This window comes from Otolemur garnettii, unplaced genomic scaffold (genome assembly GCF_000181295.1).
Source record: "Otolemur garnettii isolate 467f Iridium unplaced genomic scaffold, OtoGar3 scaffold00015, whole genome shotgun sequence".
Lineage (NCBI taxonomy): Eukaryota > Metazoa > Chordata > Mammalia > Primates > Galagidae > Otolemur > Otolemur garnettii.
In genome coordinates, this window is record NW_003852410.1 from 1,427,370 (window position 1) to 1,442,676 (window position 15,307).

The following is a 15,307-nucleotide window of genomic DNA, read 5'->3' on the forward strand; positions in this document are numbered from 1 at the left end:
AGAGTCTCACTTGGTCACACTTAGTAGAGTGCCTTGCCATCTTAGCTCACAGCAACCTAAAACTCTGGGGTTCAAGTGATTCTCTTGCCTTAGCTTCCCAGGTAGCTGGGACTACAGGTGCCTGCTACAGTGCCTGGGTATTGTTTTTGTTTTTAGAGATGGGGTCCTATTCTTGCTCAGGTTGGTCTCGAACTCGTGAGCTCAGGTGATCCACCTGCCTCAGCCTTCCAAGTGCTGGGATTACAGGTGTGAGTCACTGGGCCAGCAGGGATCTCCATCTTACCATATCTATTGGCCAATTCCCGATCTTCATCTTATTTGACCTGTGGCAACATTTGATGTGCTGGTTACTCTTTCCTTGATACACTTTCTTCACTTTGCTTCCAGGATAACGCCACTTTCTCTGGGTTCTCTTTGTACTTCATTAATTGCTCCTTCTCAGTCTCCTTTTCTAGATCCTCATGGAGTCTCAATCTTTGGTTCTCTTTCTCTCTTATACCCCCGCCTTTCACTTCCTTGGGATCTCATCTAGCATCATGGCCTTAAGGAGCATCTAAGACTCAAGTATCATTTTGCCTATTTGACACTTCCACTCACATGTTTAATAAAACATATGAAAGTCAACAGATCAGGGTGGCACCTGTGGCTCAGTGGGTAGGGCGCCGCCCCATATACCGAGGGTCAGGGGTTTGAACCTAGCCCCAGCCAAACTGCAACAACAACAAAAAAAATAGCCAGGCGTTGTGGTGGGTTCCTGTAGTCCCAGCTAGTTGAGAGGCTGAGGCAAAAGAATTGCCTGAGCCCAGGAGTTGGAGGTTGCTGTGAGCTGTGACACTATAGCACTCTACTGAGGGCTATAGAGTGAGACTCTATCTCTTAAAAAAAAGGAAGTCAACAGATCAGACTGAACTCCTGATTCAATTCCTGTCCCCAACTTGCCCCTCCTTCACTTTTTTCCCTCTCACATCTATATTCAGTCTTCAGAAACCTGTTGGCTCCGCCTTCAAAATATGTCCAGACCATGACCCCTTCTCCTCCCTCCACTGCTGACACACTGCATTATTGTCACAGCCTTTTCACTGGCTCCCTGCTTCTACCTTTGGCCACCCAAGGTTTATTCTTAAACTGGTAGCCAGCACATCCTTTGAAAGCATAGTCCTCTCTCAGAATAACAGTCCACAGTCCTTACAGAGGCTACTAGGCCCTAACTGTTAACAATCTTACCTCACCTGCCTTCCCCTCACTTCCTGGGCTCCAACCTGGCCTCCTTGCTGTTCTTCAAACACATTATGCTTCTGTACTCTTCCTCCACATGTCCACAGCGCTTACTCCCTCACCTTCAGATAGCTGCTCCAAAGTCACCTGCCCACGAGGCCTACTCACCCACCTCCACCCATCCAGCACTTCCAGTCCCCCTTATTCTGCTTTATTTTTTCTTTTCCCATAGCACTTAATGTCTTCTATTATGTAATTTACTTACTACATCTTTTACTTATTACTCACCCTGCCAACTAGAGTATAAGCTCTCCAAAGGCAGGAACCTTTGTTTTGTTCACCATTGCAATCCCTTGAACAGTGGCTGACATAGAGTATATGCACAGTGGTATTTGTGGGATGAATGAATCCCTGGTGCCTAAAACAGGGTGTGGGATACAAAACATGCTAGTTCATATTTAGTGAGTGGATATAATGGAAATTCCTCAGGATTTGATTTAGTCAGGGGAAACTTCCTGGTGGAGAAGGACTTGGACCTTAAAGATTGAATCAGACTTAGAAAGAGTGAGGTGAGAGAGAGAAAAAATGTCAGGCCTGATGACTTAAACAGAGCAGCCCCGGAGACTGGACTTTCCCACAAGCGTGATGGGAGCCAGTAAAGCTCCAGACCAGGGGCAATCCCACCCTCCCTATGGTCAGTCAACAGCTTCCTTGGAAGGGAGATTTGGAGCCTCGCACCCCTCACCTGCACCCCTTCCCATTCACTCACGTGAGGGGTCGCTCTACACGGCTGCCCTGGCCTCCGATCACCTCTCCCAGGGCCAGGAATGCTTGTCCCAGGAAATCCTGTGCCAGGACACGGAATCAGTAAGACCAGGAGGGGTTGTTGGCACCAAGTCCCAGCCCAACCCTGGTGATGATGGTGTACACAACCAGGGCAGTTCCCAGGTAGCAGAATGTTGCAAGAGCCACCTCCTGGCTTTAATGGAGGGGATAGGGATGAAGGGGTGTGCTTCTTGGTCAGTAGTAAGTTCAAGCCTGCTCTCCACAATACAGTTCCACCTTCCACCTTCAGGCCCTGCCTGTTTCAGCCTCACCTTCTGTGGATCCCAGCAGCAGCCCGAGAAAGAAGAGGAGAAGTGAGTAAGGGGCGGAGGCGGGGAAACCCAGGCAGGAGCAGGAGAGGGTGGGAAAGATGGGTTGGGGGCCTGAAAAAAGGCGGGGTCAGGGTCGAGGAGTAGGAGGAGTTCTAAGAAGGGAGGTTTAAACATCTAAGCGTCTCCTGTGTGCCCAGCCAGCGTGGGAGGGGACGCTTGCTCACCGGTTTGGAGATGTTGGTTTTGGAGTCAACGTTGTACCTAGGAAGAGAGTGGGACAGCCGTGGGGTAGGGCTGAAAAGGGGTCGGGCTCCGAGTCTTGATTAACATTGTGGGTGGAGGGAGGGGCGGCCTTGAACCCGAATTCAACTTGGGTCTGTTTGGGACAGGAGTCAGGTCAGAAACTGGAGAGGGTCAGGCCCGGGGGCCAAGTCTGGGGGTGGGGGTTTCCTGGGGGCGGAGTTACCTGGAAGAGGGCGGGGACAGAGGTGGAGCTAAATTAGGGAGTAGAGTTGTGGGTAGGGCCAGGCCTGGGTAGCTAAACGGACTGGATCTGACTTAAGGGCGGGCCTAAAACTAGGTGGAGCTCTTCGGAGTGGGACGGAGCTAGGCGTCGGGGAGGAGTCAGGTCAGGAGGCGGGCGGGGCTGGAGCTAGCCAGAATTCCCGGCAGAACCAGGTCGGGGGGCAGGCCAAGCCAGAATTTTGGGCGGGGCCTCACACATCGAAGCGCAGTTTTTGCTTTTCCTCAAAGAAATAGTCCAGGACGAATTTGCGCACGAAGTCTGGGTTCAGCGTGTTGTCGATCACTTCGGTCCGTCCGAACTAGATGGGGGGAGCGGAGGGTTAGCGCAGGGCGTGCAGGAGGGCAGGTGATTTCTGGCTGCGGCTCTGGGCTGTGAGGAGGCTCTGAGACTCACCTCCCTCCACTCCTGGCTGGCCTGGCTCTGCGTGTAAAGCACCACCACTGCGGGTGGGGAGCGGGGGAGGGAAGGGCGTCAGGTCGGCCTGCACCCCTCGCCCCCCCGCCACCCCTCAGTCGCGCCGAGGCCCCAGGTTCCCCCTCCCAGTCCTGGAGCCGCCTACTGGGGTCGGACTTGGAGAAGGTATCGAGGTCCAGCAGGTTCCTAGAGAAAAGCAACAGACAGAGCGGATCATCCTGGAGCCCACCGCCCCAACACTGCCCTGAGTCGGGCACAGGGGAAGAATGGATGGCGCTTAAGTCAAACCTCTTTCCCTCATTTCTACCCCGAGCCGGGGTCCGTGCTGTCAGCACTCTGGACAGCACCGGAAATCTCTGTCCAGGAACCTTGTTTCTGCGGACTCGACGAATACTCTCCCACTCTCCCATACTGTCTTCAAGGCCCAGGAAAGAGGGATCACCCCAGAACTTTGTCCCGCTGGGGCCCAGCTCCTAGTAGAGCCTCGCGACCCACCCCTTGGATCCGCAGGCTGAGCCCTCTTTGGGGGGTGGGGCTGCCCTAGGAGGCCCCCTCCTCGGTCCCACTAGCTACTCTCCGGTCTTCAGCTGTGATTTTCCCGCCCCCAATGCCTTTTCCTGCAGGGTCTAGCCCCTGTCTGGGCTGAGCCCCGGAGCCGGTTGGGGCTGGGGCAGTGCCAGTGCCCAAGCCCTCCCCAGCATGGCCCGCTCACCGGCAGGACACGGTAATTTCAATCTTGGTGGCTGGGACGCTGCGCTCGGAGGCTCCACCGAGAGACATGGCTGGTCAGGCAACTGGAGCCGCAGAAGGCTGCAAGACCCGGGCCGCCAGGGCTAGGGGCGGTGGCAGTGGCGGGGCCAGCCCATGTGCTGCTGCTGCTGCGGCGGCGGCGGCGGCTGCACTCCCTCCAGCTCTGCGTGCGCTCCCGCCGCTTGCGCCCTAACAGTGGCCGCCGGCAGCAGCTGCTCCAGATGGCAGCACAGCCCCGCCCGGCCCTGCAGGCGGCCCCCGCCCCATTGGACAGCCTTGAGCTGGCGGGGAACCTCACCCAGACCCCCAACTCCAATCCACACCTTGTGGATTGTGCCCCGCGTGACTCTCCTGGGTGGAAACCCAAGCCCCCCCCCCCCTCCACCCCCGCCCTGAGCTTTTCGTGGTGCTGAAGGATTTGGGGCACCTAGCGGGCACTGGGGTCCTTGCCTCTTACTCAGCAGCTCTCAACAATTTTTCTGTACCCTTCCCATTCCCAGTCTGCCTAGTTCTCTCAATAGGAAAAGTTACATTTGTTCTTATTAGCTGTGTGACCTTGGACAAATTAACATTTCTATGGTTTAGTCTCATTGACAGGCTGTAATAGCAGCTACTTGGGGTACTGTCAAATTTTATGGGGATAACTCAAGTAAAGGACTTATCACACAGCAAGTGCTTAATAAATGTTCCTGATATTATCTCTGGGTGTTCACACTGATGACCTCTTTTGTGTTAAGAATCCAATCTGTAAGTGGTGGCTATTAAAGCACTGTGTATAGCCCTCTGCCCATGAACTCACCTGGCTTCACCATGTCAGGGATATGGATGCACCCTTATGATGCAGTCTATTCCAGGTCAGACTGTAGTAGAGGGTGGTGGTCAGTCAGGCCATCCCCACCGCACATGTGCACCAATTGCTACCTCTAAAGCCTCAGAAACCAGTCCCTCTACCATAGGCAAGGTCTGCAGGTCACCTGTACCAGGATTGTGCTGCCTGAAAAACTTGAGGTTGAAGTGCAGGTTCCCTCAACCCGTATTCCCAATCAAATGAAGATCCTTGCCAATTCTAAGGCTAAAATTCAGGCAGCCCTGGGGATCTGCACAGGCTCCCTAGGTGACTAGGGCCCGCTTGAGGACCACGATTCTTAACAGTCTTGTGAGGACCTGTCCCCATCTCACTGAGAGGACTACCATGGCTCAATAGTTAAGAGGCACAGCCAGGTCTTTAGATCGCTTCCTGTTTCACCTGCCCCCTCCCTTGCTTTAACACCTTTGTCCAGCACAAAGGACAATTTGTGAGAACCTTCCAAATTGCTCCACAAAGGCAGTAAGTAACCAAATGAGGATATAAGAAAGTGGCTGTTCCAAAAGACCGATTTTATTCTGTGATCTGTGTCAAACCGCCTCATTCTCAGTGCAGGTGACCCGTCCTCCTCAGGAAACAATTAGAAGGTGAGTTCTTTTGTGAAGTCATGGCCTCCACAAAGTCCCAGGGAAACTCCACACAGTTCTGAGAGTTGGCAGGAATCCCAGCAAAGACGGGTGGGTAGGAGAAGGCAGTGACAAGAGGGGGTGGTGGTCACCAGTCACGAGACAGGGGGTTGGAAAACCTTGTCCTTGGCCTTGCTCAGCTTTGGGACTGCTATGTGCATGACAGAAAGGGGGAGTGAAACTGCCCCCAACCTGGAGTGCCCCTTGGCCAGGCATGGCTTTGATTCCACTAAGGGCTCAGGTGAGTGAGGAGCAGGAAACTGTCACATGTTAGCTGCTTCACAAGGCATTGCTGCTCGTGCCCCGGAGCCCAACACCACGGGCAAATTGCTCCAGCAGACCCCCAATAGCACCCGAGGGACTAGGGGCTACTGCCCGAAGCCCCACTGTGCTGCTGTACGTGGCCAAGAAGGCTGAGCGGACCTCTTGGAGCCGAGTCTCTCGATTGCTTAAGGCTGCAATCCTGTGTGGAGGGAGAGAAAGAATGAAGACATTACCATGGGTCAGGATCCAGCATCCTCATTCTCATTTGTGGTTCAGGCCCCAAGTATTTGGTGCTATTCCCCTCTTTAGCCATTCTTCTCATCTCTCAGGCTGTTCCCACTCAAGCATAACTTTATCGTACCACTGACCTTTCTGTTGGGAAAGTAACTATCTCGGTGATGACTGAGGAGGGAGCTGAGGAGGAGGGAATCTGCCCCAAAAGCTGTCACTTCCACTCCTCGTTAAGAACAAGCTGAGGCATAATTCTTATATCTGATAGTAAGGAGGAACCCCAACATCACCCCCGCCAGAATCTGGCAGCAGGCTTTGGCTGTTGAAAGACCTGAGTCTTGAGGGCAGGGCTTGATGCAGATTGGGAGGAAGCTCTTGCCCTAGAAGAACTCAATGAGCATCCCCCACTGGACACTACCAGAGCTCTAGCTATACCTTTAGACACTGTGGTCTCCAGGCAAATAGCTGAAAGGGCACTGGCTTTTCCAGCAGTATCTGTGTTCTGAGTCCATCTCCTTTTACCTCCCCTGGCCTATATGGATACTGACCACATGGAAGCCCTTCTTCTCTCCTCACCCTGGAATTACAAGTCAAGATGGTGAACAAGTGCATACAAAGTCAGGCCTATCAAAGTGTGAATTCCATAGCTGTGTGACACCCCAAAGGGCCTTTATAGTAGAAGAGGCCAAGGGTGACTCTACCCAACCTCTGGACTCAAAGGTTAGGTACTTTCATGGTGTTCCCACAGATAGATTCCTGTCCACCTAAGCACTAAGACTAGTTATGACCACGAGCTTACTCCAAATTTCTTCCCAAGGTACGAATCCCTGGGCAATTTTGTCAGAGGCAATACAAGTGTACCCAATTCCCAGGCCCAAATTACTTGCACCCAGGGCTTGAGGGAGCAGATGGAGGTCTAATGATAAATGATAATCCCAGTGCATTTTCTTTTTTTTTTTTTTGAGACAGAGTCTCACTTTGTCACCCTTGTTAGAGTGCTCACAATAGTGGGCATCATAGCTCACAATAACTTCAAACTATTGGTTTCAAGTGATTCTCTTTTTTTTTTTTTTTTGAGACAGAGCCTCAAGCTGTCCCCCTGGGTAGAGTGCCATGGCATTACAGCTCACAGCAACCTCCAACTCCTGGGCTCAAGCGAGTCTCCTGCCTCTGCCTCCCAAGTAGCTGGGACCACAGGCGCCCGCCACAACGCCCGGCTATTTTTTGGTTGCAGCCGTCATTGTTGTTTGGCGGGTCCGGGCTGGGGATTCGAACCCGCCACCTTAGGTATACGTGGCTGGCGCCTTAGCCGGTTGAGCTATAGGCGCTGAGCCTCAAGTGATTCTCTTAACCAAGCCTCCCAAGTAGCTGGGACTACAGGTACCCAGAACTTCTAGCCTTTTTTAGAGATGGGGTTTCACTTTCCTTCATTCTTCCTCAGGCTAGTCTTGAAACTGTGAGCTCAGGTAATCCACCCGCCTCGGCCTGCTGGAGTGCTAGGATGACACCTAGTGTGAGCCACCGCGCCTGGCTGACAATCCCAGTATAAATGTAGGCAGGACAGACAGGACTCCAGTGAAGTAGACTGGTGAGAGTGGTGTGAGGAAGCAGCAGCAGGTTCAGGGGCCAAAGTCAAATAGCTTTTGAAGTAGTTCTAAGGAAACAACTGAAACTAGATTCCTGTAATACAACGAACCACCACAAATGCCAACTGCCTCTCTCCCAAGGCATTTGGGAGACTTGGTTCCCTAGGTCTTCTTTACTTTCCAATCAGGTGAGAGGCTATGTGCACATCCCTCAGCTTCTTGTTAAAAGCACCAGTGGGAGAAACAGACAAGTAGTTTGTATTTGTAGAGACCATTTAAAGATGGATACAAGGATTGTCACTGCCTCCATTTCTGAGATGCAGAAGGGGGAAAGACCACAACCTTGCTACAGAGAAGAAAAATGGAGCCCAGAAAGGATACAAGATCCATCTGAGGACACAGAGCAGGCAATGGAGCTACCATAGTGCCATTCTTTCTCAGAGACAACAGGCTCAGAACAGTCAAGGCTGACCCCCAAACATACACCTGCTGAGTGGAGCAACTGGGATTCAGGCTAAGTTTCTCTGATAAAGCCCAAGTGTTAAACCCAAATGCTGTGTGACTTTACCACAAATTGATCCTGACCCACCTTGCAATCCTGGAGGCCTTGAGATCATATAGAATCCAGCCCTCCTTTGGGAACCACCCAGAACTGGAGGGTTGGCTAGGAGCTCAAAATGCTGCATGGGCGCCTAAATTGTAGGTTCTGAGCTGGGTGATCTGGGTTGGAGTTGCCTGTTTCAGGTGAGTGAGGGGTGCCACCAAGCAGGGGGAGAAAGTTCTATCCTTCCTCCAGAGATGGCTTGTTGGCAAGTTTTGTTGAAGTAGGAAGTCCCTACAGAAAATTATGATTTTTTTCTTTAATCCTTCAAAAATCTAAGAGATTTTATTTCTGACCCAGGGCCTGGCTGCAGGACAACATGGCGGGGGCAGGGGATGGGGCAGGGCAGGGCAGGGCCTGACAACAATGTAAACTTTGATAAGCAGTTCTCGATAATCACTTCTCATCAATTATTTGTTATTATTACAGCTTAACATTATAAAATTAACAAAAGTAATATAAAACTCATATTCTGGCGAAATAGCCACATGGCAGCCGAAACCGTATATTCCCTTCCTGTTCTCCTGCCCGTTTGTGCATTCTTTCCAAAAATCGGGACTTTTTAAAAACGCTGCGGGATACGGGACAAATGTTGAAAAGTGGGACTGTCCTGCCAAAAGCAGGACGTCTGGTCACCCTACTTTTGGTGACTTTCCAACTGTAGGACCAGGACCAGTGCCATTGGCCCATCTGGAATTCCAAGGTCTGGCTGGCCCCAGTCTGCCTTCAGCTGAGAATTCAGGACCCGTTTTCCTTCTCAACTCCCCAGGGTGCCTTGCCTCTAACCCATCAGTGTTGGTGGTGTGGCGTCCCCTGAAGGTCATCCAGCTCATGGTGCAGTGGTAAAGGGAAGGCTTGCTGAGGGTCCCTCAGGCACCACGCCTGAGGAACATACCCTCCTCCCCAGAGATTCTCCCTTGTCTGACCTCCATGAAGTAAGTGACAGAACAGGCAGGGGGCAGGTGCCTCCCCAGAGGCTGCTACTTAAGTGAGACAGATGTGCTGTAAGAGCTGGAAGCCCAGCACCAGAGCCTTCAAGAGGGTTTCATTGGGATTTAGCATTCCCATCCAATTCTCTTTCCTGCCTAGAGGCAAAAGCGGAAGATGAAGGAGGTGGAGACAGCAAGTAGCCCTTGGTTCAGCTCAGGAGGAGCACAGCCTCCAGCTCACCCAGCACCATTTTGGCTCTGGCCTCTAGTATACACCCACCTTCACTATCCCACTGTTCTGCTTTCAAAGGATTCTCATGTCAGGCAAAGGCTTCTACAGAAATAGAATCTTCTATAGTTATAGTCCAGCCAGCTTTCCCGTAGGGTACACCTGAGACACCCATGGACAGGTTTTAGAGACGGGGGAATGGACACACTCCACCACACTTCCTGACCAGCCCAGAGGCCTCCTTCATACCTTAGGGGGCCAGCAGCTGAGATGGGAGAGGCAGGGATCCCAGGCCAGCTCCTGCAGCTGCCTCTGCCACATCCCTAACTGCACTCCTGAGTTCTCACCAGCTTTTCGTATGGGCAGGGGAGCATCCTGCCTTCTCAAGCAAGACACTTACAGACAACTGTTAGGGAGCTCATCCGGGAAGCTGAAAGGGAGAGAGGAGTCTGTGTGCAGGACAGCCCGTTCCTGAATACTGCCACAGCCCGTTACCATCTGCCAGCTGCCAAAGTCTGTGGAGAGAGAGGATCCGGGCAGGGAATGGTCCACTGATCTGGGTCAGAGAGGAGAGAGAGGGGAAATGATGCACAGTCAGTCACACGCCTGACAGGGAGGCCCTGGGGTGGGGGGCTGCCGTGGTCCTGGGCCAGGGCCACAAGGTTCTGCTGTCAACCACTTTCTCCAAAAGTGGGGAAAAAAAGCTGAATACGTAGTGACTGGGAAAGAAGAGGTAGGCGCAGCAGTGAAGATGGGGCTTTGTGCACACTGATAGTGGTAAGAGGCGAGTCAGAACCAAAGCGAGGGTGTGTCTGCCCTGGTGGCTGTGGCTCCAAAGACAAAACCTCAACACCACCAAAAGGAAGAAAGCAAGGCTGGGGGCCGCTAGGAGCCAGATCACCCACAGGCTCCCCCAGCATGCAGATTTGGAAGGTGGGCAATGCAGAACCCAGGGAACCCAGAGGTCCTATCAGAGAAGACAGAGAAGGTGACCTAGATTGAAGAGTGAGGGGATGGGAGCCCTGAGGTCCCTCCTTTGGCAGCTTCTTCCAGGCCCCATAGTTTGTATTCAGAAGCATCAACCCAGCAAACTCACTAGCTATGCCCAGAGGGAAGGGATGAATCAGGCAGGCAATTTGACAGCTTCATCAGGCTTTTCTCAGATGGAGGTTTGTGGGATGGAGAGAGGAAAGTTGGGCTGGCAATCTGCTGTTACCTCCTCTCCTCTGTCCTGGGCAGTAGCCTAGCCAGTGGAGGGAGGAAGACAGCAAACAAGGCCCTTTCATCAGCTACCCCAAGTCCCAGTCCCCAGAGGTACATCATCTTGGATGCTTCACCCTTTAGTTCAAGAACAGCAGAAGGTGCTCTGGCAGGGACCCAGGAACAGGCATGAAGAATGGGGTGTGGGGAGCAGAGAAAATTACTCACCGACCTTGGCCCACCTAGCTAGCTTGAGTCAAGGGTTCCTAGTCTGAGGTAACAACCCCACTGGTCACTGGGCCAGTCTTATCCCAAGCAGTTTGTCACGTGAGTATAGCTGGCCAGGTACTGAAGCTCTGGTGATCTTTAAAACCAACTCTAATCTTACAGATGGGGAGATGTCAGAGCCCAAACAGGCTGATGCTTGCCTGAGATCCCACAGCTAGTGAGTGCAAGAGATTTTAAAACCTAAGCATGACTGTAGATTTGTCCTGAAACAGAACCACCTAGAGACCAGGGAAAACAGATGGCTTTCTATGTTAAGGCTGCCATGAATCGGAACCCCCTGTAACACAGAGACTTGCCACATTCATCATTCCCACTGAACTCCAGAAAGTCTATGACAGTAGGCATCTGTGATGAGACCAGGATATGGTCTGATAGAAGCCCCCTGGGCTCAAGAAAGCAGGACTGCTTTATTTCTAGATAGAGAAACTTAGTTGGGCTCAGGCAGTCTGTAAATCAAAGAGAGACCTTCCCAGGAGAAGCCTGCTCTATGCTTCCTCAAGGTCATGCCAGGCCATCAGCCAGAGGACACTGGCTCCATAAATGTCATCTATTGTTCAAACTAGAGGGTAGAATGTCTTTTCTAGGTATAGCAGTCTGTGAGAAACCAGCAACTAAAAATCAGAATGTTGAGGGAGGCTTGGTTCCTGTATCTCAGTGGCTAGGGAGCCAGCCACATACACTGGGGCTGGTGGGTTCGATACCAGCCTGGGCCTGCCAGACCACGATGACAACAACAACAGCAAAAATAGCTGGGCGTTGTGGTGGGTGCCTTCTAGTGCCAGCTACTTGGGAGACCAAGGCAAGAGAATCGCTTAAGCCCAAGAGTTTGAGGTTCTTGTGAGCTGTGATGCCACGGCAGGGTGACATAGAGAGACTCTGTCTCAAAAAGAAAAAAAAAAAAATGAATGTTGAGGGAATGGGAGGGGTGCTGGCTAGTGGAGTCTGGGTAGGTTGAGGCATTCCTGGAGCCATGGACAAGTTTCTCTGGCCCCAAACCCACTCCCCCAGGGCTATCAAAGAATAACACTACTGAGGGGGAAAGGACAAATGGGCTGCAGTTACTGATGGGTTCCTCTCAAGGATTCCAGGTCCCCTTGGCTAATCATTTCCTTTTACTTCCCCAGTATCCCAGCAGGTAGCACCAGGCAATAAATACACTTGGAGCAACCAAAAAATAGCTGTTAGATGGACGAAGCAGCACAGGTAGCAGCAGGGTGTGTGATCCCAAGGGATGGGAAGCATTTCTCAGTGAACAGCTATCTTGGGTAGACCCAGAAATTTTTCAAGAAGGTGTATTATATATAATGGATGAGCACACAGTCTACAAATAAGTCTTCCTAGTGAAACCTTTGTCAAAGAACAGGCTGCCAAGTGACCATTCAGCTCCTGGGGCTGAGAGCAAAGGGCCGTGCTAAGCAGAGGTACTCACAAATAGCAGTCTGGATTAGCTGGCTAGAGGGGACACCTAGAAGTAGAGTCACCAAGAATAAGGACCTGCAACTGCATAATGAAGAGAAGGAAAAGGCTTCCAGTCTATGATGACGGGTAATTCAACCAGCTTTAATAAGACCCCAGACTCTTCTGCCCTGTACTGCCACTCAAGGGCCAAAACACAGCAGCAAAAACAGAGGTTTGAGCTCTATCTCCTTGCTTGTCTACTAAGAGGAATGAACATATGTCCAAGCAACACTAAAGTGGACAGCAGCAGAACTGACAACATTTTAAAGGTCATCTGTCCACATCCTGGGTGGGGCTGGGACTCCCAGGAGGGTGGCTTTTCCACAATGTTTCACTTCCTTAGCTGGATGCTGTCCAGGCCCCTCTTGACAGCACCAAGAGTGAGCTGCAACTCCCACTGGCTGCCACCTCCTGCCAGACACCCTGCTGAGGACCGACTGACAGCAGGTGTCTTTCAGCTAGTCTTTTCTGAAAGGGGTACAAGAATACCGATTTCAAGCAGAGGTGGCTGAACTCAGCAAGAATAAAAAGGTCTGAGTGGGACTGCCTGACCTAGTCACCAACCATCTGCCTAGTGCCCTGACATGGCCCACAGCCCTCAAATAAATGACTGATCAAACAGGTCTTTAATCACAGCTACAGTTTATTGAGCATTGGTGAAAAGCATAAGTATTTACTGTGTGTCAGGTACACTCCTTTATTATCTCATTTAAACTCAAACTTATGGGGTCCAGAATCATCATTCTCATTTTAAAAAATGGAATAAAATAACTGAACTTATAAGCGAAATGACTTTTTGCAGTCTCACTAGAAGTAGCAAAGCTACAACTGAAACCCAGGTTAGACCAAGGCCCTAGCTGAGAATACATTGATCTTCTTACTTGATAAGGGGTGGGGGTCTCAGGGATTAGTTGATGCATGGGAGCGTCACCTCTACAGGGAGTGAAGCACAGAGCAGCTAATTGTGACTGGAAAAAGAGGCAGTCATGTGACTGGATGTGAGTAAGGAAGCAGGCTGTCCTCCCAGGAGCTGCTGTCAGCCATTCTGCCACTCTTAGGGACACTGGCTAGAGAACAAAACTGGCATGCAGAAGGAGGCAAGGGAAGGAACCACAGGGAAATGGAGCTGGGGCCTTGCTCAGGCTGTACCTGAGGCTGATTTTCCATTGGACTTTATGTTATCAGTAAGGCTTCTTTCTGGTCAATAGCAGGCCCTTAGTAAGTTTTGGGGGAGTCAAAACTTATATATGGATGTTTGGCATGGAGGTTGACTCCCCTAAGCCCCATGTTGTTCAAGGATCAACCACATTTGTATATAACCTACCTATACCCTCCCATATACTTTAAGCCATGGCTAGATAAAGTGATACAAAGTAATGTTCTGTAATAGTTGTTATACTGTATTTTTAAATTTGTAAGCTTGAATATTTTTGCCATCTGCAAAATGTAGTTCCATCCACAGATACTGAGCTGTTTAAACCAGTTTGACGTGTTTTCTGTTACTTGTACTTGAAAGCATCTGACAGAGCTGATGTCTTGAGGTAGACAGATAGGAAGGACCTTGGAGTTGCCCGTCACACAGATAAATGGAAACCCAAAGTCATCAAGTGGCCTCTGAGATCACACACAGTGTGTTTGAGCAAAGACTTAAACCATCGTAGGCTTTGAGGGGACCTAAATGTCACCTAACTCAAACTTACCCCCTCCCATCATAAGCCTACCTCAAATGCTTGCACGTGCCTCTGCACGAGTGAGCAGCACCAGGAATGGTCTGGCTTTTCCAACACTGCATAGGTGTACATGTAACTCAACCAGGGACCTCTGCATTCCTGTAGCAGCCCAGGGAAAAGTCTTTCAGGGCTCCTTGTTTTTCTCTTCTAGGTCTCAAGCTGGCATTGCCTTCAGACTTTTTGCCACTTGGCCAGCTCTGGAGTGGTGGCCCCATGCAAGGACATATCAAATGTAGGACAGGAACCTTACATGCTGCCCAGCTGTCTAGCTTCTCTGCTTCCTACAGACAGCTTGGGATAGAGATCACTGCTCTTAACAAGCAGCTAGCAGGTGGTAGTGGTGGTTAGGGGAAGAGCAGCTAACTGGGCAGCACATGTTGGTACCTGTCTTGCTGCTTAGCTACTCAACCAGGCTGCTGGGCAGCCCTTGGCCAAGTTCATGTGGTCTTCAGGCAGTGTGGCTTTAAGCTGGGCTCATGATAGCACCACCCTTCCTTGGGCATGGACAATGCTATGTTAGCAACCCTCTTACTCCTATGTCTATCTGACTCCAGAGCAGAGACCGAGACCACACAGAGATAAACATACTAAACAGGGAAGTGAGCTCAAAGCATTAGTCCTGCCCCTTCCCTTATAGCTGATGAGATTTTTTTTTTTTTGAGAGACAGAGTCTTACTGTGTCACCCTCAGATAGAGTGCTGTGGCATCACAGCTCACAGCAACCTCAAACTCTTAGGCTTAAGCGATTCTCTTGCCTCAGCCTCCCTAGTAGCTGGGACGACAGGCGCCCACAATGCCTGGCTATTTTTTGTTGCATGTGTCATTGCTGAATAGCTGGCCCAGGCTGGGTTCAAACCTGCCAACTTCGGTGTATGTGGCTGGCGCCATAACCACTGTGCTACGGGCACTGAGCCAGCTGATGAGAGACTTAATAATGGTCCAGAAAACTCAATTGAAAGTAGAAGCGGCTATAGTAGCAGCTACCAATGTTAAAAAGCCACCTGTTTTCCTAAGGAGAGGTATGGGACTGGAGTCTGATAAGAATCAGCACCCCACAGAACTTTCTTCCCAATCTGACAACACCTACTTAAAAGCATCACAGATTCCTTTCATAGGGAAGTCCTGCTTTAAAAGCGATAGATAAGCCTGTAGAATTTAGAGCATGTAAAACCCAGAGAATTCATATGGTGAGGGAAATTCTGGCTGTCACAGATAGCTTTATTGGAGAGTTTCTTTTCCTACAGTTTCTCCTTCTACATTAAAGACCTCATTGGCTATTGTTACCTAAGAGGTAGGAA

The 15,307-nt window shown here is 50.9% G+C and overlaps 2 protein-coding genes across 8 annotated transcripts in view; both read right to left on the reverse strand.

Moving 5' to 3' along the window:
• The window catches only part of CPNE9 (copine family member 9), a 27,837-nt gene extending 23,805 nt beyond the window's left edge, over positions 1-4,032 (reverse strand). The window contains exons 1-7 of the mRNA XM_003785458.2: positions 3,965-4,032; positions 3,398-3,438; positions 3,232-3,278; positions 3,033-3,136; positions 2,537-2,573; positions 2,313-2,315; positions 1,985-2,061 (exon numbers count right to left, since the gene is read on the reverse strand). Coding sequence (XP_003785506.1) covers positions 1,985-2,061; positions 2,313-2,315; positions 2,537-2,573; positions 3,033-3,136; positions 3,232-3,278; positions 3,398-3,438; positions 3,965-4,032 — 377 coding nt within the window. The remainder of the gene's footprint in view (positions 1-1,984; positions 2,062-2,312; positions 2,316-2,536; positions 2,574-3,032; positions 3,137-3,231; positions 3,279-3,397; positions 3,439-3,964) is intronic.
• Positions 4,033-5,358: 1,326 nt separating this feature from the next.
• The window catches only part of MTMR14 (myotubularin related protein 14), a 56,532-nt gene continuing 46,583 nt past the window's right edge, over positions 5,359-15,307 (reverse strand). For 3 of the 7 annotated variants that reach the window (XM_023510667.1, XM_003785460.3, XM_023510666.1), the window contains exons 18-19: positions 9,734-9,889; positions 5,359-5,956 (exon numbers count right to left, since the gene is read on the reverse strand). In XM_023510667.1, the coding sequence (XP_023366435.1) occupies positions 5,773-5,956; positions 9,734-9,889 (340 nt within the window). In that variant the 3' untranslated portion in view covers positions 5,359-5,772. The remainder of the gene's footprint in view (positions 5,957-9,733; positions 9,890-15,307) is intronic. The other 4 variants (XM_003785461.3, XM_023510668.1, XM_023510670.1 and 1 more) reach the window with 3 other exon arrangements.